Raw genomic sequence first — 27,674 nt, 5'->3', positions numbered from 1 at the left:
TGTGCACCAATATCATGTCCATTATATCTTCAGGCAAAAATGCGCACTGGTCTCCTATGGCCTACGTACGACATCATGGCCATCTGACTTTTCCTCATCGATGGACAAGCCTAATGTAACTCAGTAGGTGGGACTCTGAAAACTTTCAGGAAAGAGAGAAAGGGGAGGCACAAAGGATTTGGAAGAAAGAAGCAAGGCACCCACTTCGGTTGCATTCACCTTTTGAGTGAGAGTCAAACGTCAGACAATTTTACAGTTCGTCAACTAGCATCAAGGCAGGGCTTTCACCAGACAAATCAGATACTGACTGTCTCATCTGGTTCTTTCACAACCCTATCAGTGTGACTGCAGTGCCATCAGGATTCCCACCTTGCAGAAGAGGAAGGTAAAGGTGAAAAACTCAACGGATCTGCCTCAGGCCACCTGCCAGAGGGAGGGAGAGCCAGGCTTCCGAGACGTGTCTCCTCCCCCAGTTCCCTGGATCTTTATCTCACACTTGCAAAGCCTCAGCCAAAACCCCACAACCTCACGCTTTCCCAGCCAGGGTATCACAATTCTAGATAAATGGACTCCGTGTTCTTCACCACTAAAGGAAGGATAGTGCCGAGTGATGAGTGGTCCTTTCATTCAGTGAGGGACGGGGAACCCACAGCACCCCGTGGAGTTACACATTCACTCCCAGGCAGCACCTCTGCTCACCAGGCTTCACAGGACCCCCTGCCCCGCACCCCTGGCCCTGGCCAAGCTTACCAGCTGCCATGGTGGGAAGCATGCTAGACCTTTCTTCATCCATGACAAAAGCCCAGTCTTCATAAAACGTGCTGCAAATGGAAAAGAGAGAGGGGGAATGCTCTGAACCGTCATTCTCAGCATCCGTTAGCCAGACAATTCCTTCACATGGCTCCCTGAAAGTTCGTGCCTGTCCATGCCAACGTGGCCGTGCAAGGTCTGCTGCGCTGGGTCTTCTGGTTATAAACAAAGGATTGAATGCGTATACCCTACAACTTCCTCACGGGTCCCCTGAGATCATTAGAGCCTGAGCGTACCAAGACAGGCATGAGATGGAAACGCACTACTTATGAAGCAGAAAAGGAAAAGGGGGCAAACAGTGGTGACTTTCACTCGAGCAACGTTTCTAAGAAATAAGACAGGAAATCCAAGCCAGCCCACAGGGACCCCGAGTGGACTCATACAAGAAGAGACGATTTCAGAGCGAAATTTTAGTTCCCTGGGCCCTTCAACCGAGGCATCTGTATGTAACACCAGTTTGGGCAGCAGCCTCAAAAGCCCAAACTACCCCCTGGAATGGGCTGGGAAGCTAAAAAAGCCCACAGACCTAAACGGCAGTTGTAGAGAAGGGGACCAGAAGGCCAATCGGTCATTCCATTGTCCAAGGTCATTCAGCAATAAATGGTACAGCCTGGGCTCAAAGGCAGCTCTCCCTGCCCCACGGCCCAGCTCTTTAGCCGACCCCCGGCTAAGCAATAACAAGTAAATATTCTCATCTCTGACTTCCCCACCGGGTCAGAGAACTCTAAACTAATGGAGTCAAAATTCAATTTCACTAAAGCACGGTCAGTGATGGGTGACCTGGAGTTCAGCAAAAGACCGGATACATAGCTGCTGAAGTGACTGAATACAACCAACAGAAAGAGAAAAGACAGACATCATTGTCAACATACTTAACCTGGCAAAGAAGTCAGTGGAAGCACAGACTGTGTCTTCAAGCTGGCAGTGCAGTCAGACCTCTGATTCCCAAACTGTGATTCTTTACAGACTGGAGCCAGTTTTCTTGCATGTAAATAAATTTGGTTTTCCCGCACTGAATTAGAGGCTAGTGATTCAGCGAAGTACAACGGTGAGTCTTAACAGCATATTCCCTTCTATTGCTCACTGTCACATTCAACCTTGACACAGAGTACGGCTCTAAAGGACACCTGTCCCTCAGTATCCATGGGGGATCGGCTCCAGGACCCACTACAGATACCAAAGTTGAGGATGCTTACATACAAGAGCATAGTACAGGTAGCCCTCCAAATCTGCGAATTCTGCCACCATAGGTTCAACCAACCACAGATCTTAAACACAGCACTCAATCCACGGCTGGTTGAGTCCACAGATGCAGAACCTGGGGATATGGATGGCAGATGGCACTTGTAAATAATCTGCTGGAAAGAGATTTACACACACAAAAAAACTACTGTTAAGAAACATGAGTTGTTTGGTCGCTTAGTCCTGTCTGACTCTTTTGCGACCCCGTGGATTATATGCAGCCCACCAGGCTCCTCTGTCTGTGGGATTTCCCAGGCAAGAATACTGGAGTTGGGTTGCCATTTCCTTCACCAGGGAATCTTCCTGATCCAGGGATTGAACCTGCCTATCCTGCATTGGCAGGCAGATTCTTTACCGCTGAGCCACCAGGGAATCAAGAAACATGAGTGTGTTTTCTTTAGTGAAAGCTGGTTAATGCTCAGAGGTACCCGCAGACATGCACAGCCTCCCAACTCAGACATGAGTAGTCCTAGGCAGCATGTGGGTACGGTTATCTCCCGTCTTCCTGGCCCCCATCCCTCCCATTTCATCCCTACAGCTATATCACAGGCCACATCAAATAAGAGAACCTCAAGGGTATCTTTGACACCTTAGTACACAAGCCTGGAACACCTAACACCAGAACCCCTAAACTATTAGAAGAAAGACGACCTCAAGCAGCAGAAGAAACACCAGAGAAGACCTGAGCCAGGGAACGCAGAGCAAGATATGAAATCACAGGAGTGTATCACAGCACTGATGAAATAAAGGCCAGCTTACTGAATTAAGTGACATCTCATTGTTGAGGATCTGGGCACTGCTGGGTGTGGAAGTTATTCAAGGGACTAGGGCGGAACTGATCACTGTCTCTTTGGACCATCAGGTGACACAAAACAACATGTCTGGTCCACCCGTCTCAGAGGGAAAATAATAATGTGAGAGAGGAGGAGGGAGGAAGGGAGACAGGGAGGGATGGGTAGAGAGAGGCAGACAGAGAGAGAAGTCATAACGATCAGCACGCAGGCACAACGACAGGGAAACACACCAACACGCCAGCAGAGCTCCGTCTATGCGGTTTACGAGTGATTTCAGTCTCATCCCAGCGGGTTCCACAGCATCCATCAAACGTGTCTGAAGGGAAGGCGGCTGCCTGTACTATTCACTGATACACATTGAGTGCCTTCTCCCTATGGCTGTGGAATAACCATACCTTGCCCACCCTACTGAGTGTGACTTGCTGGCCAATAAAATACGCGTGGAAGTGAAGCTTCATGGTGGGCAGAAGCTTGGAGGGCCAGTGTTTCCCTTAGCCAGAGCCCCTGTCTGCCTTGGCAGTCCAGAAAGCATACGCAGAGATGTGCCTCTGTTAGCCTGGGTCTCTGAGATGAGACCCTCAACCCATGACAGACACGCAGCAGGCAGAAGACATGGACCTGGTGGTCTCAAGCCACTGAGGTTTCCAAAACGCTTGTTTTGGCAGCATAACCTCACTTCTGGAATAAACTTTATGATCAAGAAAAAAAGAAAACAAAAGGATGGGAGGGGTTCTTTTTAATAACAAATGACTTCTCTCAACTTAAAACGCCCCTATTACTTTCCATCAGTTTGAGATCACGAAGCTCTTAAAAAAAAAAAAAAAAAGCCAGAAGAACCATCCAGTACCCGGTGTGCAAGGAGATACACGGCAAGAGACAGGGCACTGAACACCCGACTTCTAAAGAGCAAGAAATTCTGGATCTGAAAGAAACCGAGATTAAGATTCTGCCAAGAGGGGCACACGTGTCCTAAGACAACAGCTCCCTCCACACCCCAGGCCTTATTAATAACAGGCATCTATTGAGTGCCTGCTGCATGCAGTTGCCACGTGGAAGGAGCCCGACAGGCATCTTCACTTGGTCTCCAGTGGACTGTGCCCAACGGCTCAGCCAGACAAGCTGGGGCTGGAAGAGGGGAACCCAGCCATCCCGGATGCAGGCAGGCACATCCTGCGATGGTCACCCCCAGCCCCGGGGGCACCCACTCCCCCACCCTGCCCGGGTACCTGAGCCGGCCGCGGTCAGCCAGGAGCATGTGCAGGTAGCGCTCCAAGGAGTTCTCGTTGAGGGCGCAGCGCAGCCAGGCGCGGCCGCGGCCCACGTCCGTGGCGATGTGGCGCAAGGCGTGGAAGCGCTGCAGCTCGTGCTTGCTGAGCACCTCCTTCACGTAGAACCAGAACACGGGCTCTGTGGAGACAGGGGACCACACCGTGGGGCGCACATCGCGTCCAGAGGAGCATCCAGGGGCCGTGTTGATGGTGGTAGAAGACTTATTTCTTAGCACGGAAAAGGAAGATACCGGAGAGTATACCCAAAATAAACGTAACCCCCCCTACCCAGGGAATTCCCTGGCAGTCCAGTGGTCAGGACTCAGGGCTTTCACTTCCGTGGGCCTCGGTTCGATCCCTGGTCAGGAAACTAAGATCCCACAAGCTTCTTGGTGCAGGAAAAAAAAAAATGACCTGATCACCATCCAGAGGTGATCACTGTTAACATTTTCAAATCAATCTCTTTGCCTGCACTTTGCTTTTTTTCTACAAAACTGACATCTGTGATAGCTGAATTGTGACTCCCAAAGATAACCACATCATAAGCCCTGGAACCTGGACATCTTACCTTACACGGCACAAGGGACTCTGTAGCTGTGACTAAATTCAGGATCTTGAGATGGGGTGACTACCCTGGATAGTCTCTCTGGGCCTGACATAACCACAGGTATCTTTAAAAGAGGTAGGGGGAGGGCTTCCCTGGTGGTTCAGTGGTAAAGAAGCCACCTGCCAATCAATGCAGGGCACATGGGTTAGATCCCTGGTCCGGCAAGATCCCACATGCCTTGGAGCAGCTAAGCCCATGCGCCACAACCACTGAGCCTGTGCTCTAGAGCCTGGAACCAAAACCAGTGAGCCCACATGCTTCAGCTACTGAAGCCCACTCACCCAAGAGCCCGTGCCCCCCAACAAAAGAACCCACGGCAATGAGAAGCCCGTGCACAACGAAGAGCAGCCCCTGTGCTCCACAACTAGAGAAAGCCTGTGCATAGCAACGAAGACCCAGCACAGCCAAAAACAAAAATAAATAATAAAATTTGTACAGAAAAGAGGGGTGGGGAGGGAGATCTGAGGCAGAAGGGAAGGCAGCAGCATGACCAGAGAAGCAGAGCCTGGAGTGATGCGGCCACAGCCAAGGAATGCTGGAAACTGCTAGAAGCCACCAGAAGCTGCCAGAAGCCGGAAGAGGCAAGGAACAGATCCTGCCCGGGAGCCTCCAGAGGGCACCAGCCCTGCCATCGCCTTGCCTTTAGCCCAGTGAGACTGACTCTGGACTTCTGCCCTCCATAGATGTAGGAAAATTAATTCGTGTTGTTGTAAGCCACAAAGTTTGCAATAATTTGTTGGAGCAGCAGCAGCAAGAAATTAACATATCGTCATACTGTGTGCTGTATATGTATGTGTGTGCGCTCAGTCACTTCAGTCACGTCTGACTCTCTGTGACCCTATGGACTGTAGCTCGCCAGGTTCCTCTGTCCATGGGATTCTCCAGGCAAGAATACTGGAATGGGCTGCCATGCCCTCCTCCAGGGGACACGTGTACATGTGTGTGTGTATGTGTATATATATATATACACATACACACACACACACACACACCACACATTCGTAGCTTTGTATCTGGACTTGTTTCTTTCCTTGTCTAGATCATGGGCATTTTCTCCGTAACATTTGAAGATCTTTGGAAACATGATTTTCGATGGCTCCCCAGTTAAACATAATTTATTTCATGACTGCTGGGAACATAATACAATGCCAATTTTCCCCGTGTAGTGATTTGAACATCCCTGTGCATAACTAACCGTCCTCATTTCTAGTTCCTTCAGGGAGATTTCTGTATGTCTAATAATAGGAACAGATTTAAGGCTTTAAGGGAAAGCTAAGAAGTGTGTCTTTATCCATAAAATAGTCACCACGTCGCTTCACATCCTGCCTTTTTTGTCCATACACACACAGATTTTTTTCATAGGTGTTATTCTAGTATATACCTAATTTTGTGACCAACCTTTACTTAATAGTAGTTCATCAATACTTTTCAATGCTGTCAATAATAATAACAGCAACAACAGGGACAGACACTGCTACTTATTGAGCATTAAGTACGTACCAGCCACTGCACTCCACACTTTTCATCTAACCTCAGTCCTCTCAACTACCACTGCTGTCTCCATGTCAAAGACAAGGCTGAGACCCAGCCAAGTGAAGTAACCGGCCCAGTGATACACAGTTATAAGTGGGACAGCAGAAAAGGACCTCAGAGCTGTCTCACTGTGAACCACGTCATCAAACCATCTTGCAAAGTGAGGGGGGCTCCCCTCCTTGAAAAGGATCGTGTTCACAATTGCTTGATGGATTCCAACCCAGGAGCTAAACAGACTCACGGACCCCTCTGAGAAGGTGACAAGATCTTTGAACCTTCCTTCCAGAAGGATGTGAATACGCACATCTCCATAAACTGGACACCAGGCTGACAAGCTGAGTCTAAGATTGCAATTTAGCTCAGGGAGCACAGACTGCCTTCTTCCTGGGAGCCATGAGCTGGGCGAAGCTATGGGCCCCCAGGTAGACAAGAAGGACGTGTCCCTAACAAGCTTCTGGTCTCGTGGGCAGGACAACAGGTGAGGAGGTCTTCAGGGGAATGCCTCTGGGCAGATCCCTCAAGCATGCTAAGCTTCAGACTCCTCTCTCTTAACAGAAGCCCCCAAGTGTAGACTCCCCCAGGGTTTCTGGAGTAACTGGAGAAAAGGGAGATAAAACACTGAGCGTGACGTCCAGCCCATGGTGACCAACCACTGTTTGCTAAAGAATTACCTTCTTATCCGAGAACATACAGGTTGTTTCCTCTTTTCCTTTTTCTTTTCACGGCATCTAAATGTGTACATACGCACACGTGTGTGTGTGCATTCGTGGATCAAGTCAATCTCTGAAATCATTTCAAAGAAACATCCCAAGAAGGACTGGTAAAACCACCAGCAGAGTGGATCACTCAGAATGCCTTCTCTCAATCCCTAAATGCCAAACTAACCCCCTTCTGAAACCCACTAGTTACTTCTTTAAAATTTTAACTCAGTTGCAGCATGTGAGATCCAGTTCCCTGACCAGAGATCAAACCTGTGCCCCCTGCATTGGGAGCATGGAGTCTCAGCCACTGGACCACCAGGAAAGTCCCCCGAAACCCATTAGATCAGTCCAAACCACACAAATGCATAACTTTTCTTTTAACACGTTTCCTATTTAAAAGTTAAAATTTTTTCTTTTAAAAAAAATTGGCCTAGGCAGCAAAGTGTTGCATGAAATCACTCTGTGTCAGTGTCTGTACATAAAGATAGAATAAAGTGAAGGAAGGCTTCTACTTGAAGCCTTTCTCAGAAACCAAGACAGGACATTTGCTGAGAGTATTGGGGCCAGCCGGCCAGCCAGCCAATAACTTGCATCGTAACCCACCAGACAACCATCAGTACATCCAGCATGACTTCAGTCCAGAGACTCTCATCTGCATCCTGTCTTTTCTGAAAACTGCAGTCACCTCCCTCTGACCTTGAAAACACACGAAACACTTCAAGGCGTGTTTTCATCTTTCCATTTCTAAATTGCTTACCACTCCGGAATCCTTCTAAAGCTCGCCTGAATGATGCGGCTGCTGATCATCAATATCCCAGCAGGGCTCCGCTCCCACTGCCAGAATTAATGTGGTCTACTTAAAGCGCAGCTCACCTGCCACTTAACACTGCGGTGTCCATAATTTAATTGGGGCGTATACACTGATTGCTTACTGCTCCAAACCGGAGGCTGATTCCAAAAGCAGGTGAGGGCTTCTGGTTCTCCCAGCTCCTGAAAGCCATCTGCTGACAAGAACAGGAGCCAGGAGGGGAGCACTAAGGTGAGCTACCTGGGGGTCCCTGCTGACAGGATGACAGAGGATTTTTGCAAAATTTCAACACTAACCAATGCCAATTCAAAGAATGCACTTTGGCAGACAAAAACCCTGGCTCAAATTCTAGTTCAGGCCTTGCGTGACCCTGGGCGACTTATTCTGTCCTTCATTTTCCTCATCTGTAAAATGGGGATTACTACCTGCCTTTGAGGTTTGAGATGAGGGGGAGAAAACTGAGAAAATAAAGCATGTGTATGAAGTACTTCACGGCCAAGACAGGCGAAGAGCAAGCCTTGCCCTTTCCTCTGGCCCGTGTGCCTCTCTTTCCCAGGGGATCTGTGTTCCATTCGCTTCTCTGTAAGGTGCCTTTAGCGCTACAGGGCTCGGCAGGTGACCCGGGCTGAGCAACCACCTGGCCACAGCAGGGCGGGCGCCTCAAATCACCTTACTCAGCGCCCCCTCGTTCTGGCCCTGCTTGACATTTTGTATGACTTTTGTGTGACCTTCGTGTGATGGAGTCTTTTCTGTGTTTTCATTTTTTTAATATTATATAAAAATATGATTGATCTTGATTGCTGAGGGTTTTTGGAGCTCCCTGCAATTCTCTGCCTAAAGTGAGTATTCCCCTGGTCCCAGCCCTAGACCAGTGGGCCCTCCCCACGACTCTACCTGAACCACTAGAAGAGAGGCCTTGTCTCTTTTCAGAGTGAAGTCAGCAGACAACAACTGAAGGGCCAGATTCAGCAGCCCCATCAATGTGTGTGCAAATAAAGTTTTATGGGAATGCAGTCACGGGCATTTGTTTACAAGTCGTCTGTAGCTGCGTTCCTGCTACAAAGGCAGAGCTGCTACAAAAACTTACAGCCCACAAAGCCTGAAGTACTGTACTCGCTATTCGATCCCTTAAGGAAGAAGTTTGCTAACTTCTGTGCTAGAGGCAGGAACTCTTCATAGTCATGTCAATCTGGAGCTTCCTGGGGCCACTGTACCCTCTCATGTAGAGTGGCCCACCCAGAGAAGTGGTGATGAGAGAGATCCAGGGACAGACGTGGGGGATGCTGAGCCCCTGAATCCGGCTCCACCCCTAGTTTTCTTATTTACTGAAGTCAGGAAGTGCCCTTTTCTGCTTCGGGCTGTCTGCGAGTCTGGCTGTCACTTGCAACTAGAAGAAGCCTAATGCAGGGAGCTTGGGCATGTTCTTCAATCACCTGACAATCATTTCAGGGGGACCCACAACATGGCAGGCTCTGGGGGGGGGGTGGGGATATCCCTCAAAATTAAACAAGAAACAGGGCCTCCTGCAGCAGTCCAGTGGTTAAGACTCTGCCTTCCCATGTAGGGCGCGCGAGTTCAACCCCTGGTGGAGGAATTAAGGTCCACATGCTATGGGGTATGACCGAAAACCTTAAAAATAAAATTAAAATAAACAAACAAACAAAAAAAGCACCACTCAACAAAAAACAGAAAACACAGAGACAAGGAGCTAGGCTCCCCGTAAACAACAAAGGACAATTCAGTCTGGAGGTACAGACAGCTGGTTGGAAGGCTCTGCCGTGGGCAGAACACCCACCCTCCTGGCCTTCGCCTCACTGTCTCAGGGCACTGTCACCTCTCTGCTATCGTTCACTCACTCAGTCGGGTCCGACTCCTTGCAACCCCAGGGACTGCAGCACGCCAGGCTTCCCTATCCTTCACTATCTCCCGGAGTTTGCTCAAACTCATGACCATTGAGTCGGTGATGCCACCCAGCTATCTCATCCTCTGTCGCCCCCTCCTCCTCTTGCCCCCAATCTTTCCCAGCATCAGGGTCTTTTCCAGTGAGTCAGCTCTTCGCATCAGGTGGCCACTCTGGGCCTCGCATTCACAACGGGAACAGAAGAAAGAGGTTAAGATAAAGCCAGCTCTATTACCTCGTTTTTTTCAGACAAGGATAAATGCACACAAGAGAGTGAAGAACATGTCAAGACTGGCTAAACCGCTCATGAGCTTTGACCTAGAGAAGGACACCCCACAGCCCCAAGCACAATCAGGGCTATAATAAGCCAAAGAAAAGAGGGATGGATTTTTCAGTAGGAAGCCAACAGAATCAGCCATACATAGTATCAACCATTCCAGGAACAAAAGGCAAGCCAAGCGCTTCCACGTTTCCACCTGAGACCTGGGTGACCACAGGCGTCCTCAAAGCCCGCTCACACCTCGGTGAGCCTGACGACAAGACACAAGTTCACTGGCAAAGCCGAGTTTCCAATGAGGGGCCGTGGCTTTCTCACTTGGCCGTGATTCAATCAGCCACAAGGCTGCCTCCTGGAACTAGAACACAGGGACTGAGCTTTGACCACGAAGAACACATGCTAAAGACTCATACAAAACATGTAAACTTGAAACTTTTTTGCTCTCTTAAATTGTAGCAAAACATGCATAATAAAATACCACCTTAACCATTTCAAGTGTATAATTCAGTGACATGAAATACATTCACAAAGTCATGCAACCACCACCACTCTCCATTTCCAGAACTTTTCATCACTGAAACAGAAACCTCACAGCCATTAAACACTAACACTCTCCCCATCCTCCCTCCCATATCCCGCCCCCCGTAAACCTCTATTCCACATACTTTCTCTATGAATTTGACTATTCTAGATTCTACGTATAAGTGGAATCACACCACATGTGATCTTTTGTGTCTGACAACTCTCACTTAGTATGTTTTTAAGGCTCATCCATGTTATAGTAAGTAGCAGCGTGTCTTCTTATGACTGAATACTATTCCATTATAAATAGTATGGGCTTCCCAGATGGCTCCATCGTGAAGAGTCTGCCCGCCAATGCAGGCAATGCAGATTTGATTCCTGGGTTGGGGAGATCCCCTGGAGAAGGGAATGGCAGCCCACTCCAGTATTCTTGCCTGGAGAATCCCATGGACAGAGGAGCCTGGTGGGGCACAGTCCCTAGGGCTGCAAGAGTCAGACACGACTCAGTGGCTGAGCACAAACATACTTAGAGTAAACACCACACTTCGTTATCCATTCACCTGTCGATGCACGTTTGGGTTCTCGTTTCTTCGTTTTGGCTCCTGTGAATAACCCTGCTATGAATATTTGTGATTCCCTGCTTTCAGTTTTTTTAGGTCTGCATCTAGGAATAGAATTGCAGGATTGTTTGGTAAATCTGTGCTTAATTTTTTGAGAAGCCATCAAAGTATTTTCCACATTGGCTATACCGTTTTACATTCTGAAACTGAAATTAACTCTGCGATTAAATTCCCTTTCAGTTAGGAAAACAAACTTGCCAGTAAAGGCAACTTAGCCACTGTCCTGTTTTTTGTTTTTTTTTCAATTGTAGTAAAATTCACTGAATATAAAATTCAGCATTTTAAAGTGTATAATTCAGAACTTGATGCATTTTTAAAGAATAAATAAACACACAATGATCTGAGATTGCTTTTGAAGACTTCGGGAGATTTAAACGTAAACATCCCTACTGACTCTAAAGAACAAGCACCAATTATCTTGGTGGGGGTGAACGGAAATTACAGAAATAAAGCAAGGAAAGGAGGGTGAACTGGCACTTACTGCCCAGACGGGACCTGGCTGCCTCTCCCTCTCCCTCTCCGCCTCACCTCATCCCACTCTCGCTGTCACTCACCCTGCGACAATCCCCCGGGTCTCCTGGCCGCTCACCAACAAGCCAAGCTTGCTCCATCCCAGGGCCCACCCAGTCACAAAATCAGAAACCACATGAGCTAGCCCACTGAAGGAGCTTCACATAAGACATCTGTTACAGAGACCGTGGAAGCCAAAAAGCGAATAGGAGATACCGAGGGAACCCAGAGACAACCGACGTCAGACATCCAAACCGTTTTGGACTTCACGGGTGGTCCAGTGGTTAAGAACTCCATGCTCCCAATGTGAGGGGCACAGCCAGTGCGGGGGGACACGGGTTCGATTCCTGGTCAGGGAAGATCCTGCATGCCATGTGTCGTGGCCAAAACAAAAAAGGACCCAACCCTAGAGCCAGAGGAACCAAAGGCGGTACCAGGTGACGCTACCGTGGCTGTGGGTACCAGCTGGACTGTGGCAGAGGGACCAAGGGGTAAAGTCGGGGAACTGGCAGCAGAGGGGGGACCTCCACGGACCACAGGAAGCACTCAGTGCTAGAGATGCCCCCACCCCCAATCAAGCTGCTTCCCTGTCCTCTCACCTGCCCCCCGCACCACCACCTCCCACCGAAAGGATGGGCGAGGAGGCCTGGGAAACAGAACTTGCATGGGAAGGCAGGGAGTCAACTGGAGAGCAAACACACGACTGACTGCTGCAGGAGTGTGTGTGTGTGTGTGTGTGTGTGTGTGTGTGTGTGTGGTGTGGGTGTGTGTGTGTGGGTGTGTGTGTGTTTTAGGCAAGAAAAAAAATTTTTTTTAATTTTAATTGGAGGCTAATTACTTTACAATATTGTGGCGGTTTTTGCCATACATTGAACTTGTTGAACCACCTGGGATTCCTTCTCGCAATAACAGGACGGCTAACCCCCTCCCTTCCTTTGGGCTCTATTCTAATGTCCCCATCTGACTACTCTATAAAGAAGAGGAAAACATCCACCATGGCAGACTGCTGGTGGCTCATCTAACTCTGTCCTCGCTTCCACCTGAACCCACAGACGGACCACACGTCCCAGCCTGCTCCACGGGGGCAACGTGCCTCACAGGTGCCGCCTCTCCCTGGCGCCCTCCTCACTCATCTCTGGGGGCTGTCTGGCCCTGGGAGCAGCTGGCGTCTGGGTTCCCAGCCCTAACACCTCAGCCCGGCACAGCTGGCCCTTGTCCACATGACACAGGGGTCCACGTGGCACCTCCTTCATGCTCCCAGTGGGAACATCCTCCAGCACTTCCCAAACCTGTGCCCCGCCTTCCTCTAGGGGTGTACTCCATACTCCGTGCAAGATCCATTTTCACACTGACAGGGTGAAGGACCCACGGAACCAATAGACTGGATAATAACTCTAAACTGGCAACTCTGAGCCCAGGTTTGAGCCTTTTGGAAAAAAAAAAAACTATTTACTTGGCAGCATCAGGTCTTAGTTGTGGAATGCTGCTGCTGCTGCTGCTGCTAAGTCGCTTCAGTTGTGTCCGACTCTGTGCGACCCCATAGACGGAAGCCCACCAGGCTCCTCTGTCCAAAGGATTCTCTAGGCAAGAACACTGGAGTGGGTTGCCATTTCCTTCTCCATGGTTGTGGCATGTCGGATCTTAATTCCCCAACCAGGGATCAAACCCACATCCCCTGCACTGGAAGGCAGATTCCCAGCCGCTGGACCACCAGGGAAGTCTCCGAGTCTGAGACTTAACATACCGGACATCAAGATTAAACACCTCTGAAACAGCCAGAGGTCCCCTCCGGCCAAGAGGCACCAGTCTGGCTACAGCAGATCCTAATATGTGCGTGCTAAGTTGATCAGTCATGTCCAACTCTTTGTGACCCCATCGTCTGTAGCCTGCCAGGCCCCTCTGTCCATGGGACTCTTCAGACAAGAATATTGGAGTGGGTAGCCATTCCCTTCTCCAGGGGATCTTCCCGACCCAGGAATCAAACCCGTGTCTCTTACGACTCTTGCATTAGCAGGCAGGTTCTTTACCACTAGCACCACCAGGGAAACCCCAGATCCTAATATCCTGGGGCAGTTGTGTTCCCCTTTCTAAGTGGCCACTGGCCCAAGCCCTCAGCCACCCCAGCAGTCAAGGACCCTCCCCAGGACTCCGTGGACACTGCCTGAATCTAGCATCTCACTGGTTAACAGCTCACCCATGGGGCAGCACACTGGCTCCCTCCCTAAGGCCAGCATTTCCCCTCCAGCTGCTGAACATTTTTATTGCCAATCTGGACATCTTCTCTGCCCCTTCGGCAAACATCCTCCCAATGTCTCTTTCACCAGACCTAGCTGATTTGCAAGTTTTCGAATTCACCAGAGAAATAAAAACAGGGAACTGAAAACATGACGGGATGGAAGGCTGGGTAGGGTGGACTTCCCCTCACAGTCAGAAGGAGGGGCCCAGGGCTCTCCTGGCACAGGCGGCTTCCTCCACAAATAATTTTCTACAGAAATGAAATTGTTACCCACGGTGACGTGGTGAAGCAAAATATAAACTCAGATTTGATTTAAATGCAATCAACCATTTTCAAAAATCCCCACCGAGGATCACGGGAGTTGGTTTCTCTAATTTTAGAGTTGGGGGTATATTAATACCACCTGCTTTCAACTGTGAAGATGCACAGACAGAAGGGGCGGGGCTTGGCACCCCAGGAGAATGAGCAGCAAGACCTGAAGTCTGGGTCCTCCAGTCATTATTCCGAATGCAGTCTTTCTATGGCCAGGTCCTTCTAGTACACCGGAGCTGCAATGTGAGCAAGAATGGACCCAGCCCCGGACCACCGAGAGAGGGAGACAAGAAAACAGGTGGCATCATACTGAGGACTCAGGACTACTGGGGGGCGTAGGGCGGGGCGGCTGGCAGGAGCCAAGGGGGGGGCACTGTCAGGCTGAACTGGTGGGGAGCTCGTGAATGACTTTGAGAGATATCTGAAACTTCAAGAGAGAAGAGATCAAAACCACCATGAGATATCACCTGGCAGCTGGCAGAATGGCTACCACCAGAAAGAACACAAATAGCTCTTGGGCTCAGACGTAAGTGGTGGCAACCTGGCGAAATGCACCAAGGAGGTCAGAATCATGAGCAAATACGGGGCCCGTCACGATGCCTCCCTCAGGAAGACGGTGAAGAAGACCGACACCAGCCAGCACGCCAAGCACACCTGCTCCTTCTGTGGCAAAACCAAGAAGAGACGAGCCGTGGGCACTCGGCACTGCGGTTCCTGTGTGAGAACAGCAGCTGGTGGTGCCCGGACCTTCACCACCACCTCTGCCGTCACAGTCAAGGCTGCATCAGAAAGAAGACTAAGGAGCTGAAGGACCAGGAGAAGCAGCACCGGATAGTGTTGTTAGCTTCCCAGGTGGCGCTAGTGGTAAAGAACCCGGCTGCCCATACGGGAGATGCAAAGGACAGTGGGTTCGATCCTTGGGTCAGGAAGATCCCCTGAAGAAGGAAATGGCAACCCACTCCAGTATTCTTCCCAGGAGAATTCCATGGACAGAAGAGCCTAGTGGGCTACAGTCCATGGGGGCGCAAAGAATCAGACACAACTGAGCAACTAATACTTTCACTTTTAGCCTATAATAAATAGGTTAATTTATGTAACAAAATGTTAAAACACACACACACAAGTAACAATGTTGGTGAAGACATGGAGAAATTGGAACTCTTATGTGTTATGGAGAAACTGGAACTCTTGTGCATTGCTGGTGGGAATTTTAAAAGCATCCAGTATGGAAAACAGTATGGTGGCTCTTCAAAAAACTAAACGTAGAATTACCATGTGATCCAGCCATCTACTTAAGCTTGAACAATTATTTGTACACCCATGTTCACGGCTGCACTTTTCACAATAGCCAATAAGCAGAAGTAACCCATTGACAGATGAGTGGATAAACAAAGAGTGCTCTATCCATGCAATGGATTATTACCTAACCTTAAAAGAGAAGGCAATGCTGACACACGCTACAAATGCATGAACCTGGAAGACATTATGCTAAGTGAAATAAGCCAAATACAAAAGCACAAATACTAACTGACTTTACTTATATGAAGGACCTAAAGTAATCACATTCATAGAGACATAGATTGGTGGTTGCCAGGGGCTAGGGGAAGGTAAATGGAGAGTTGTTATTTAATAGGGGAGGCGTTTCAATTTGGGAAGATGAAAAGGTTCTGAAGATGGATGGTGGTGATGGCTGTATAATGTGAATGCACTCAATGCCTTTTAACTGTACACTTAAAAATGGTTAAAATGGACATTTTAATGGTGTGGATACTTTTTTGATCTTTTCAAGGAGATCAAACCAGTCCATCCTAAAGGAAATCAGTCCTGAATATTCATTGGAAGGACTCATGCTGAAGCTAAAGCTCTAATACTTTCACCTGATGCGAAGAACTGAGAGACTGGAAAAGACCCTGATGCTGGGAAAGACTGAAGGCAGAGCAGAAGGGGATAACAAAGGATGAGATGGTTGCATGGCATCACCAACTCAATGGACATGAGTTTGAGCAAGCTCTAGGAATTGGTGATGGACAGGGAAGCCTGCAGTGCTGCAGTCCATGGGGTCGCAAAGAGTCGGACACGACTGAGCGACTGAACTTTATGACAATTTTTAAAAGATAAAGAGAAAAAATAGAAGTTTGAGCAGCTGCAGGGGAAGGAGGAGGCTGGGAGGAAGCCCGAGGGCTGGCCAGGGGACCTGGGTGAAGGGCAGAGCCATGCACTAAGCAGGGAGCACAGGAGCAAACATGGGGGTGAGGGTAGGGATGACGACTCAGTCATGTAGACTCTCACAAGCCCTTGGTACGTTCAAATGGAGACACTCAGGAGAAAGACCAGGAGTTGACCTGCGGGAGGCATAACTTAATCAACACATAGACAGCAATTTTCACCATGAAATTCAGACAGTATGTATAGAAATAAGAGTCAACAACAGAATCCAAGGATACATACGTGCTAAGTCACTTCAGTCATATCAGACTCTTTGCGACCCCATGGACTGCAGCCTACTAGGCTCCTCTGTCCATGGGATTCTCCGGGCAAGAACACGAGTGGGTTGCCATGTCCTCCTCCAGGGGACCTTCCCAACCCAGGGATCAAACCTAAGTCTCTTATGTATCCTGCTTTGGCAGGAAGATTCTGGGAAGCCCAATCCAAGTATAAGTAATATTTAATGTCTGAGGGTATAGAAGTGATGTGCCAGGAAGGATCTTCAGAGAAGTAGAAAGTGTGCCAAGAGGTTGGGCCATGGCATTATAGAAGAGAGAAGACAAAGTGTCAAGGTCGGAGGTGACAAAGGCTGCTGAGCAAATAAGGAAAATTACATTTTAGTTTTACAAGACGGGCATCTCAATAATAAATGTGCCTCTGGTATGTTCAGAATCAGGCCTATCACCTTGAAACAGACTGCCAACACATAACCTGATGGTGATCTACAAGAACATCAAATTCCAAGGTAATGCCATTGAAATGCCACTTTTATAACTGAGTGGGTCCCCTCAAAATTCATCTATTGAAATTCTAACCCCCAAAGATGACAAGATTAGGATATGGGGCTTCGAGTGGACTTTGGTGATGAGGGTGGCACCCTCGTGAATGGGATTAAACGAGGCTCCTTCTAACACATGAGAGCACAGTGAGAAGGCACAGGCTATGAACCAGCAAAAGGAAGCAACTCGAGAGTGACCACGGCCCAAGGCACCTCAGGAATCGTGAGAAACAGTGCTGTGCACACTGAACAATCCCCTTCCTTCCCACCGAAGGATATTTACTGAGCATAATTTTATTGAAGAACCCATATACTTCTAGACACCATGCCAGGAGCTGGAAAGTCAGGAGGAAGTGAAACAGACATGGTGCCTGGCACGCCCAGCGCGCACCATCTAGCGGGGTAAATGGACCATAGACATCTGAACACAGTGTGGCAACAGGTTTTGGCGGCATCCTCTGACCTTTGTTCTCGAAGACAGGGCTTGGCACACTTTTGCTGTAAAGAACGCGCTAATATCTACTTAAGACTTTATGGGCCACATGGCCTCAGTCACAACTTTTGCCTAAAAGCAGCCACAGACAGTAAACACATGAATGTTTGTGACTGTGTTCCAACAGAACTTCATTCACAAAAGCAGGAGGTGGGACGTGGTTTGCTGACCTTTACACTGAGTGATCCTAACTTACTCAATACTTACTGCTTAATGTACTCACAAGTTCAAACTGGGGTGATTGTGATATTTCAGAGAGTCCTCTTTCTGGAAACAATATGCCATTAAGAATAAAATCGGGAGCTTCAGGGAATTCTCTGGTGGTCCAGTGGCTAGGACTCCAGGTTCCCAATGCAACGGGGCCCAGATTTCATCCCTGGTGGGGGAACTAGAGCCCACATGCCTCAACCAGGACCACGAGCAGACAAATAAATAAAGTCAGGAGCTTTATTTAAAAGTCAGGAGAGCTTTTTTTTTGAAGTTGGGTGCTTCAGAATCACAATCATGTAGGCCTGAATAGAAATTCCAGCTCTGCTACTTTTGGCTCTGGTACATTAATGAAATTATTTCATTTCTTTGAGCCTCATTTTTTTTTTATCTGTAAAATGGGGATGCTGTCATTCACTCTGCATAATCATTTCAACAATAAAATGGAAAAATGAGCACAGTCTGACAAACCCCCTAGGTCACAGAGCTGCTCAACATGAGTCACCAGCAAACACTAAGAAAGCCAGGCCTGCGGTTCAAGGAAAGGAGCAGAAAACACCCAGGTGTCATTTCTAGGATGAACGTGTTTGAATGTGCTAATCACATCATTCCTCCCATTTCCAGCACACAGGCTCTGACTCTTCTTAAGTTGTCTTGCTTTTCTCTCTCATTTAAGTTAGGATGATTTTGGATACAAGTAAAAAGAAATCCAACTTAAAGTGCCTTAAAATATTAAGGAATTAATTATCTCACATAACACTAAGTCCAGGGTTGGTTGATTCGGTAGCTCAGTGACATTATCAGGGGCCAGGTATTTTCCATCGTTCTGAGATCCCATCCTGAGTGTACTGACTTTCGTCTTCAGACTTGTTCCATCCTCATAAGATCACTGCCACAGCTCCAAACATCACACAGGTCTCACACAACAACCCATGGCCATAAGATAAGCCTTTCTGTGTCTTCATTTAAATTGCAAGAGGCCTTCTCAGAAGCCTCTTGGCAGACCTCTCCTTCCTTCCCGTTGGTCAGGATTGCATCTCAGGCCTTCTCCTACATCAAGTACTAGCAGCGTGGAATTCGTTACAGCTGGCCTGATCTGATCCAGATTCACTCCCCCCGCAGCCAGCCTCAGGGCAGAAGCTGGTGGCCACCCAACGTTAGAACAAAGAGTTCTATTAGCAAGAAAGAAGGGGCTGTAGGGTGGGGAATTACCACTGTCTGTTGTAATTATTCATGCTCACTTGCATAACTGGAATGCAAAAGTTAAACAAACTGCAGGACCAGACTCAGAAAACACAGGTTCCTATCTCATCACCACAAATCAACAGTCTGAGCAAATAAACCCAGTCACTTGTCAAAGTCAGAGCCGACGACTCTACCAGGCACGGCAGGCTCTTATTTCTGGGGTCTGAATTCTAAAGGAGACACACCAAGTGACCTAATTCCAAGCTTCTCTGGGTCCTGTGTAACCCAACTCACTGGAGAGTCTATTTAAAGGGATCACAGTTTGGGATGCCCACCAAGGCACAGCTGAGCTGGCAGTGTGACTGCTTAGAGTAATGCTTACCTTACTAACATTTCATAGTGCGTAAAATGGGGAAAAACTCCCCAAGCTAAAAACAAAGAGAAATCTGAATGCTAAACTAAAATCAAAAACAAACAAAAGACACATCAGTCAGAATGGCTATTATCAAAAAAAAAATCTACAAACAATAAATGCTGGAGGGGGTGTGGAGGAAAGCAACCCCTCCTACAGTGTTGGTGGGAATGTAAATTGGTTACAGCCACTATGGAGAACAGTAGAGAGGTTCCTTAAAAAACTAAAAACAAAACTACCGTATGACCCAGTAATCCCACTACTGGGCACATACTGGGAGAAAACCGTAATTCAAAAAGACACACGCGCCCCAGTGCTCACTGCAGCATGGTTTACAACAGCCAAGACATGGAAGCAACTTAAATGTCCATCAGCAGAAGAGTGGATATAGAAGACGTGGTACCTATAGACAATGGACTATTACTCAACCATAAAAAAGAATGAAACAGTACCATCTGCAGAGACGTGGACAGACCTAGAGACTGTCATACAGAGTGAAGTATGTCAGCAAGAGAAAAACAAGTATCGTAAATTAACACTTATATGTGGAGTCTAGGAAAATGGTGTAGATGAACTTATTTGCAAAGCAGATATAGAGACAGATGTAGAGAACAAATGTATGGATATCAAGGCAGGGAGAGGGGTGGGATGAATTGGGAGACTGGGATTGACAAATATACACTACTATATGTAATAAAATAGATAACTTATGAGAACCTACTGTGTAACACAGGGGACTCGACTCAAGTTTCTGTGGTGACCTAAAAGGGAAGGAAGTCTAAAAAAGATGCATTATATGAATATGTATAGCTGATTCACTCTGCTGTGCAGAAGAAACTAAGACAACATTGTAAAGCAACTATACTCCAATAAAAATTAATTAAAAGAACAAACAAGACAAAAACACCTAACAGACAGCAAACTAGGGAACGGGAGATATACAATATATAGGTGGGGATTAAAATCATCACAAAGCGGAAGGAAAACTGCCTGCAGACTCCCTTTCCCAGACTACAGTTGATCCCAGGAGGAAATCCTGGTACCCGACTGGTATAAAGGTAACTGAGGATGGTCACGCACACATAAGGCACGCTGGGCCACGGGAAAAGCACACGGTGGCAGCACCATTCAAGGACACACCGTCAGCTACGGAAGACTCGCTTGAACCAGACCAACTTCCCCAGAAAAACAACAGCAACTGCAAAAGCCAGACTTGTTTTTAAAAAAAAAGAAAAGAAAACTGAAGTCCTAGGAGCTATGCAAAGATAGGAAAGACATGAGGAACTCGGATCCCAAAGAGAAGGGAAGTCTACAGACGTGAGTCCTAACTACATGGAGAGCCAGGTTTTGCTCTGAGGCTTTTGCCAACCACAGAGCAACTCTGGTGAGAAGAGGAGCTTTCAGAATTCCCACAGTCTTAAAAAAGAAAAAAAGGAGAAGAAGGAAAGAAAACACAGGTCAGGACCTGCAGATGCAGAAGGGCACTGGTAAGCACGTCAACTACGTCCCCCCAGAATTCAAGTCCACGCGGAGCCCCAGAATGTGACTATTTGGGGGAAGGCTCTAGGCAGATGTCATTAGTTGAGAGGCGGTATACCGCAGCCGGGGAGGGGGGAGGGCGCCTAGTCTGATACAACTGGTGTCCACCTGAGGAGAGGAGGGGACACAGAGGGACACGGTCACAAAGGAAAGAAGGCCATGTGAAGACACACCGCGATGGGAGCAGCAAAGCTGCAAGGCAAGGGGCTGCTGACAAGCACCGAGTGCCAGGAACACACCCTCCCCCAGAGCCTTCCAGAAGCGACCAACCCTGCAGACACCTAGATTTTGGACTCCTGGCCTCCAGACTGTGAAAAGGTAAATTATCCCTCTGTTGGTGAACCACCCATGGTGTGCAAATTTGCCATGGCAGCTCCAGGAAGCTGATATAAGCTGGAAACCCCAAAAAACTACACCCTGGAAATGCATGGGCCGTCACAAATACTAAAGCCCAGGTGTGAACCGGCTTGACCCTTTACTGGACTAAGTGGGTCTCCCTCTGCCCTAACTGTCTGAGAAGCAGCAATAAACCCTCTCTGAAGAAAGCGCCATCCCAAACTTCAAAGTATCTCTACCCTTGTTCACACACAACATCTGGCATCCAGTCGAAAATAACCAGATACCGTGCAAAGACAAGAGCGTATTCAAAAAGAAAACAAAAACAAAAAATAACGGACTTTCCGCTACAGCCCGGTGAGAAGGTTAACAAATCCTCGCCCTGAAAGCAATGATAAAGCTGAACAAATCTGACACAGATAATGGTTCCCACACTCCAGAAACTGGCTTCAGTGGCTTACCACCTGGGAGCGGTTTACTCTTGAAAACTGTTGAATTTCTGATAAGAAGAGGGGGAACAGTACTAACAGGACAAGGATAAACGGTGGCCAACATGCCATCTCGAGGGTCAGGGGCCACAGGGCAGGGCGCAGACTGCGGTGGATGAAGCACTTCCGGCCCACCGACAGAGGGTAGGGGTGCGGGGCCCCCAGCGGGGTCAACTGTCAACGTGGGCCCAAAGTCGCAGGTCCAGGTTCAAGAAAACCTACAAACCCATATCTCCACATAAGATCTCAAAATCTTTCAATGCTAGAATCTTAAAAACAAATTTTTAAACGCACTCTACAAAGGATTTCCCTGGCAGTCCAGGGTAAGACTTGACCTTCCAATGCAGGTGGTGCGGGTTCGAGCCCTGGTCAGGGAGCCTAGATCCCACATGCCTCAGGGGCCAAAAAACCAGAACATACACAAAATAAGTAGTATTGTAACAAATCAATTAAAAATCACACTATGCGAGGGCACCAACTTCCAAATTCAGCCCTACATGCAGCCGAACCCCCGACAACCAAACACAGCAGGCATGCCCCTGGTAGACTCTCAGCATTATCCCATTATTGTGATTTCCAACAATGTCACTTTGTTCAGTCATTACGCTGAAGTTCAGCTTTTCTCTCTTCATTTAGAAACAGAGCTAATGCAACAAGCCTTGTGGATTAATTCACCATTACTCATTCTCTCCTGTCACTTTCAATTCAGTTAACAGAGCTGGAGAGGTCCACAGAAGAGCGATAACGGGCATCAGGCCGGCTGCCCGAGGAGGCAGGGAGCAGGGAAGAGCCAGGAATTTGACATGGGTCTGACCTGGGCTGGAATCCTCAGCTCTGCCATCTACCAGCTGTAGACGGGAACTTGGGCAACTTAGTAACTAACTTGAGACTCAGGGTCATCGTTTGAAAAGCAAGGACACCATCACCTACGCTGGAAAGTAACTGGCATGTTATCACCATGCACCAGCTCGGGCAGATCAATACCAAGGCCTCAAGCCCCCACCACAACCCTACGAGGCAGATCCTGCTACGATCTTTATTTTACACAAGAGGAAACAGAAGCTCAGAGAGAAGATGTCCCAGAGAGCTTGTGTGTGACAAGTCGTGGAGAGGGGATTTCAACCCTGCTTCCCGATCACTAAGCTACACAGAGGGCCCAGCCCCACAGCCAGGAGGGACGAGGGAGCCGGACAAGGCTCATTTCTGTCTGATCCATCTCTCAGGATTTCATTTTCTCCATTCTGCCTGGCAAGGCCATTCCAACGGCTTTAAGAACAACCATAAAAAGCCATTGACCTGATCTTTCCCAACTCTTAGCAGCTGAAAAAACACCTGCCCTCCCCCATGAGGTTTTTAATCAAACATTCAATGGCAGGAAAGAGGTTTTAATCAGCCAAGGACCATCCTGCACCTGTGAATGGTTAATTACTGCTGCCAACAAAGATGACAGAAGCCCCTGGCAGCCACTCAGGTGTGAAACTAGTCTGGTCTTTGCTTCCCTTCTAACTGGCCAGGAGACGGTGCAGCACACACTCCCCAGCAGAAACAAAGCCAGAGGCTACTCGCTCATCAGCGTCTCCAAGACACGAGGATAGAAATCATGCTAAGATGCAGGGAAACAGTGAGAATGCGAAGGCTGGTGATGCCTCGCAAATGTGTAGGTGCTTCTGTGATCCTCAGGGCCAAGTAACAAAAAGACAGGAATTCTAGTCTGGATGGGAATACAAAGAGCCATTCTTCATGGTCAAAAGGTCAGAGCCTCAAGAAGGGGTGAGATGGAGAAAGAGGTTAGACATGTAAAGGGTGTTTGGGAGAAGGTAACTGGTTAAACAATTGGAGTGGGGTGCGCATGTCTCTGAAATGAAGCAGGTGCTTCACATGAGGTTATCATGTGAATCCGCCTGACAACCCCCCAGGGAGAGAGACGCTCTGTCTTTACAAGTGAAAATGGAGGGTACGGAGGGGCGTTTTCCCAGGGTCATGCCAGGCTTACCCTCGGAGTTTGACTCCAAAGCCATGGTTGCCTCTGCCATGCCCAGGAACTGTCCATAGCCTTGCGGTCCGTTCCACACCAGTTTCTCCAAGGTAGCTCCCCACAGACAGTAAGAAGGACATAAAAAGGAAGAGGGGCCAACAAGCTGGGGGGGACTCTCGGAAAAGCCATGTCCTCAAATAGCCATCAATCAGCCCTAAACCACCTCCACACAGAGCTCAGGGAAGTGTCCTGGACATACGATGTCACCAAGGGACTTCCCCGGCGGTCCAGTGGCTAAGACTCTGCCCTCCCAAGGTAGGGGGCCCAGGTTCAGTCCCGTCAGGGAAGTAGATCCCGCACGTCCCAAATAAGAGTCTGCATGCCACAAAGAAGATCAAGGATGTCATGCGCCACAACTGAGATCTGGCTCAGACAAAATTTTTTTTTTTTTAAGTGCCACAGAGACTACTGAGGCTGACATTCAAGGAGGCCAAGCAGGACTGAGGCTCTTGAAGCTGGCTCTTCTCTGAACTGGCCCACTGTGACCCAGGAAGGTGGAAGAAAAATCAATGATGACAGGAATCCTTCTTGCAGGCCCAAGAGGAACCACATTCATTTTTGAAAAAGAGCAACTGGTGAGATGAGCAGGATCAAAGACTTGATGGAGGGCTGAGAGAAAGGGGAAGGGAGATATGCCAACTTGGGTGAGAGGGAAAGGCAGTGGGCAGAGAATTTCCAGACGGCTCTACCAAACACAGCCAGGGCTGATTTCTCGATGTGAAAGGAGGTAGACCAGCAGAAGGTAACCCATTTCACTCAGCAGGGACACTAACGTCACAGCAGCAAGATTCAGGAATTCAAGGTGGCACCCACAAGCAGGGTCTTAACCTGCTCTTCAAAATCGGGGGTGTGGGGGGGGGGTTTTATACAACGTGATACACTTCAAAGTTCAGATCCAGGGACTTCCCTGGTGGTCCAGTGGCTAAGACTCAGCGCTCCCAATGCAGCGGGGGTCCCGGATTCGATCCCTGGTCGGGGAGCTGGATCCCACATGCCACAACTGAGACCCGGCACAGCCAAATAAACAAATAAATATTAAAAACAAAAAAGTTCAGATCCGGGCAGAAACCAGTATTGCAACTGTCCTTCAGTTAAAAATAAATTAATTAAGAAAGAAAACAAAAACAAGTTCAGATCCAAAGCAAACCACTGAACAAATAATGGCTGCACTGCAGAGAACACAGATGAAGATCCCGACCGCTCGCAGAACTGTCCTGTGAACTGAGCGAGTTAATTTAAGACTAACAACATGCCAGGCTGACACTAAGTACCCATGGGTGCTAAGAGTTATTATTACGAGCATCATTCCTGTCATTCAGAGACACAAGAGGACAGGACAAGCGAAATGCTGTGACAACTTTAAAAAGGATGGTGGCAGAATTCTAAGCTCAGAGATCTGCCTGATTTCTGTCACTGTTACTGAAGACAGATTTAATTATGAAATGCCGTGCCATCCTTGTGCGTCAAATCAGAACAGATTATTCACTTCTCACCAATTGCTACACCACACTGGGGAAATAAGCACCTCAGCGGCAGGCCCCCACCGAGTCCCTTGAGACCACCAACACGTGGCTCTGAGAATTCTGCACAAAGGGTGACTTCCTTTCAATTAATGTGCCAGACAACACAGGTACTGACTGTGGTGAGACATCCTCACCGTGGATTTCCGCATGACCACGGGCCTCCTGCCCCCAGCAGTCCCGCACAATGACTGCCTTGCTTGCTACTAAAAAATAAATAAAAATTAAAAGGGCAGAGAGGAAGGGATATGCTCTGGGCTTCACCCGGCCGAGGAGTACCTGTTTCGGTTTTGCTGGCAAAGCCTGCTGCCTGTTTGATCGCGGCCGCCGTGAGTGCTAACCCTCGACTCCTCTTCAAGCCGTGCTGCAGGACGGCTTCAAACTGGGCACACAGACAGGTTACCCTGCAAGAGAACCAGTGACTCATCAGTCCACCCCGGGAAGGGAGAAAAACAACCAGGGAGGTGTCAGCATCTCCCAGGGGAGCGAGTGAAGGAACACATTAGATGCCAGGATTTACAAGCAGGTAACTGACATGTAAGTGACTCCCCACTAGCTCTCCGCATCTGTGTTCCTTTCAGGTTAACTCAGGGCAGCCCCACACAGTCCAGCCCCTGTTCATCAGACTGGTGAAAGCACAGAAACAATTCACAAGAGACAAGGGGAAATGGAATTGGTGCCAGCCAGCGGGGGTGGAGGAGAAAAAAACCAATTTAAAAACAAATCAGTTGTGTGCGGGGAGGGGTTGGGTGTTAATTTGTATCCAATTCGCAAGTTTCAACTCTAATTCATATCATGTCCTTTATGAAACAAGATTATCTTCTAAGAGATTGAATTCGCAGGTCTGCCAAATTGGAAACATTGTGTAATTTCATGGCCTGTTACATACCCTAAAGAAATAATACGAATTCTGATTCTTGTTCTTTATTTTGTTGTTAAGAGATTACATTGTTGAAGGCAGATCTGGAGTTGATGGAATTTTCAATTAAGTTACAATTACTGTGCATTTAATTGAATTTATTTCTCAATAACCAAAGAAATGGGAGATTCAGGAACATGTTCACAGAGATGAGGTCACCATAACCACACTCAATTCTTAACAGTCCCCCCAGGGCTCCTGGGCCCCCACCCGGCTGGATCTGTGGACCTCAGAAACTCTTCCATTCACTCAGGCAACAAACGTTAGGAAATCCAGAACTCGTCCCGGGTGCCAGGCACTGTTCTAGGCTCTGAGGATACAAAAGTGGGAGTGAGACAGACAAGGTTCTAGCAGGGAGAGATTCCCAAATAAGCCAACCAGATCCTATCAGTTGACAAGAACTCTGAAGAAAATAAAACAAGATGAGGTGGTAGACAGAGCCAAGGCAAGAACAGGCTTAGACGGTGTGGCCTGAATGGAGGTAACCTTAGAGTCATGACCTAGACGTGACAAGAGGCAGCAGGCTGGGCAGAGGGGCGCAGTGCAAAGACCCTGAGGCCACCACCACCTGGCTCATCCCTGCCTAACTGCAGGCATTTCCTGCTCCACCCCCGCCCCCCCACACATGCAGTAATTATACTCCAAGTATTTATCACGCTATGGGTGGTCAACATTTTCACATCCATGATTTCACTAGCTACTCCCATGATGATATGATTGGAGCAGGTATTATTACCTGCATTGTACATGTCAGGAAACTGAGGCTTAGAGACAGGTAAGAGCACATAATAAGTACATAATTAACAGCAATATCCGTACTCCAGACCTACCCACCCCCACGCTACCCAAGGTAGTTCCCACTACACTCTGTACCACGACAAACAGGCTTTATTCTAAGACAAAAGTCCACTTTCTCCCATATGCCACCTTTACTCGAGTGTTGTCTATACCAGGAAATCCTAACACAGTACCAGCAAATACACAGCACATGTACACTGACTCTATAGTCTGTGCCTGTGGCAGACATCACTAATCCATCCCAGCCTTCCAGGCTACTACTGTCAATGATCAAAGTCAGCCCTCCAAAGGAAGGAGTCCCTTCTTGCATCCCAAACCTAACTCGTGTCCTCACCTACACCACCTGGCTTCCAACTCCTACTGGTCCTCCTGGCTCCCCTGCAGCTAGTTCACGCAGTGCCTGGCACACAGCGTGTGCTCTGTATATGCTTTTTCGGCAGGTATGTAAAAGCGTGAGGAACCTCGGCCCCAGAAGACTCCCCCGCATTGAAACAATCCTCCTCTCTGGGCAGATGCCACTCAGACATTAGATGTGCATATGCTAGTCTCTCTGTGTATCCACAGGGGCACACTGCTGAGGGCTCCCTGCAAAGCTAGGACGCCCACCAAAATTAAACCC

At 48.3% G+C, this 27,674-nt stretch overlaps 1 protein-coding gene across 5 annotated transcripts in view; it reads right to left on the bottom strand.

The window, feature by feature from the left end:
* SNX29 (sorting nexin 29) overlaps positions 1–27,674 on the bottom strand; it is a 597,448-nt gene that overhangs the window by 523,467 nt on the left and 46,307 nt on the right. For all 5 annotated transcript variants that reach the window (XM_024984883.2, XM_059881310.1, NM_001076862.1 and 2 more), the window contains 3 exon segments: positions 25,618–25,742; positions 4,073–4,253; positions 751–821 (listed from right to left, as the gene is read on the bottom strand). In XM_024984883.2, coding sequence (XP_024840651.1) covers positions 751–821; positions 4,073–4,253; positions 25,618–25,742 — 377 coding nt within the window.

The sequence above is a fragment of the Bos taurus genome, chromosome 25, assembly GCF_002263795.3.
Source record: "Bos taurus isolate L1 Dominette 01449 registration number 42190680 breed Hereford chromosome 25, ARS-UCD2.0, whole genome shotgun sequence".
In the NCBI taxonomy this organism is placed as follows: Eukaryota; Metazoa; Chordata; class Mammalia; order Artiodactyla; family Bovidae; genus Bos; species Bos taurus.
This window is presented reverse-complemented; position numbering and strand designations above follow the sequence as displayed.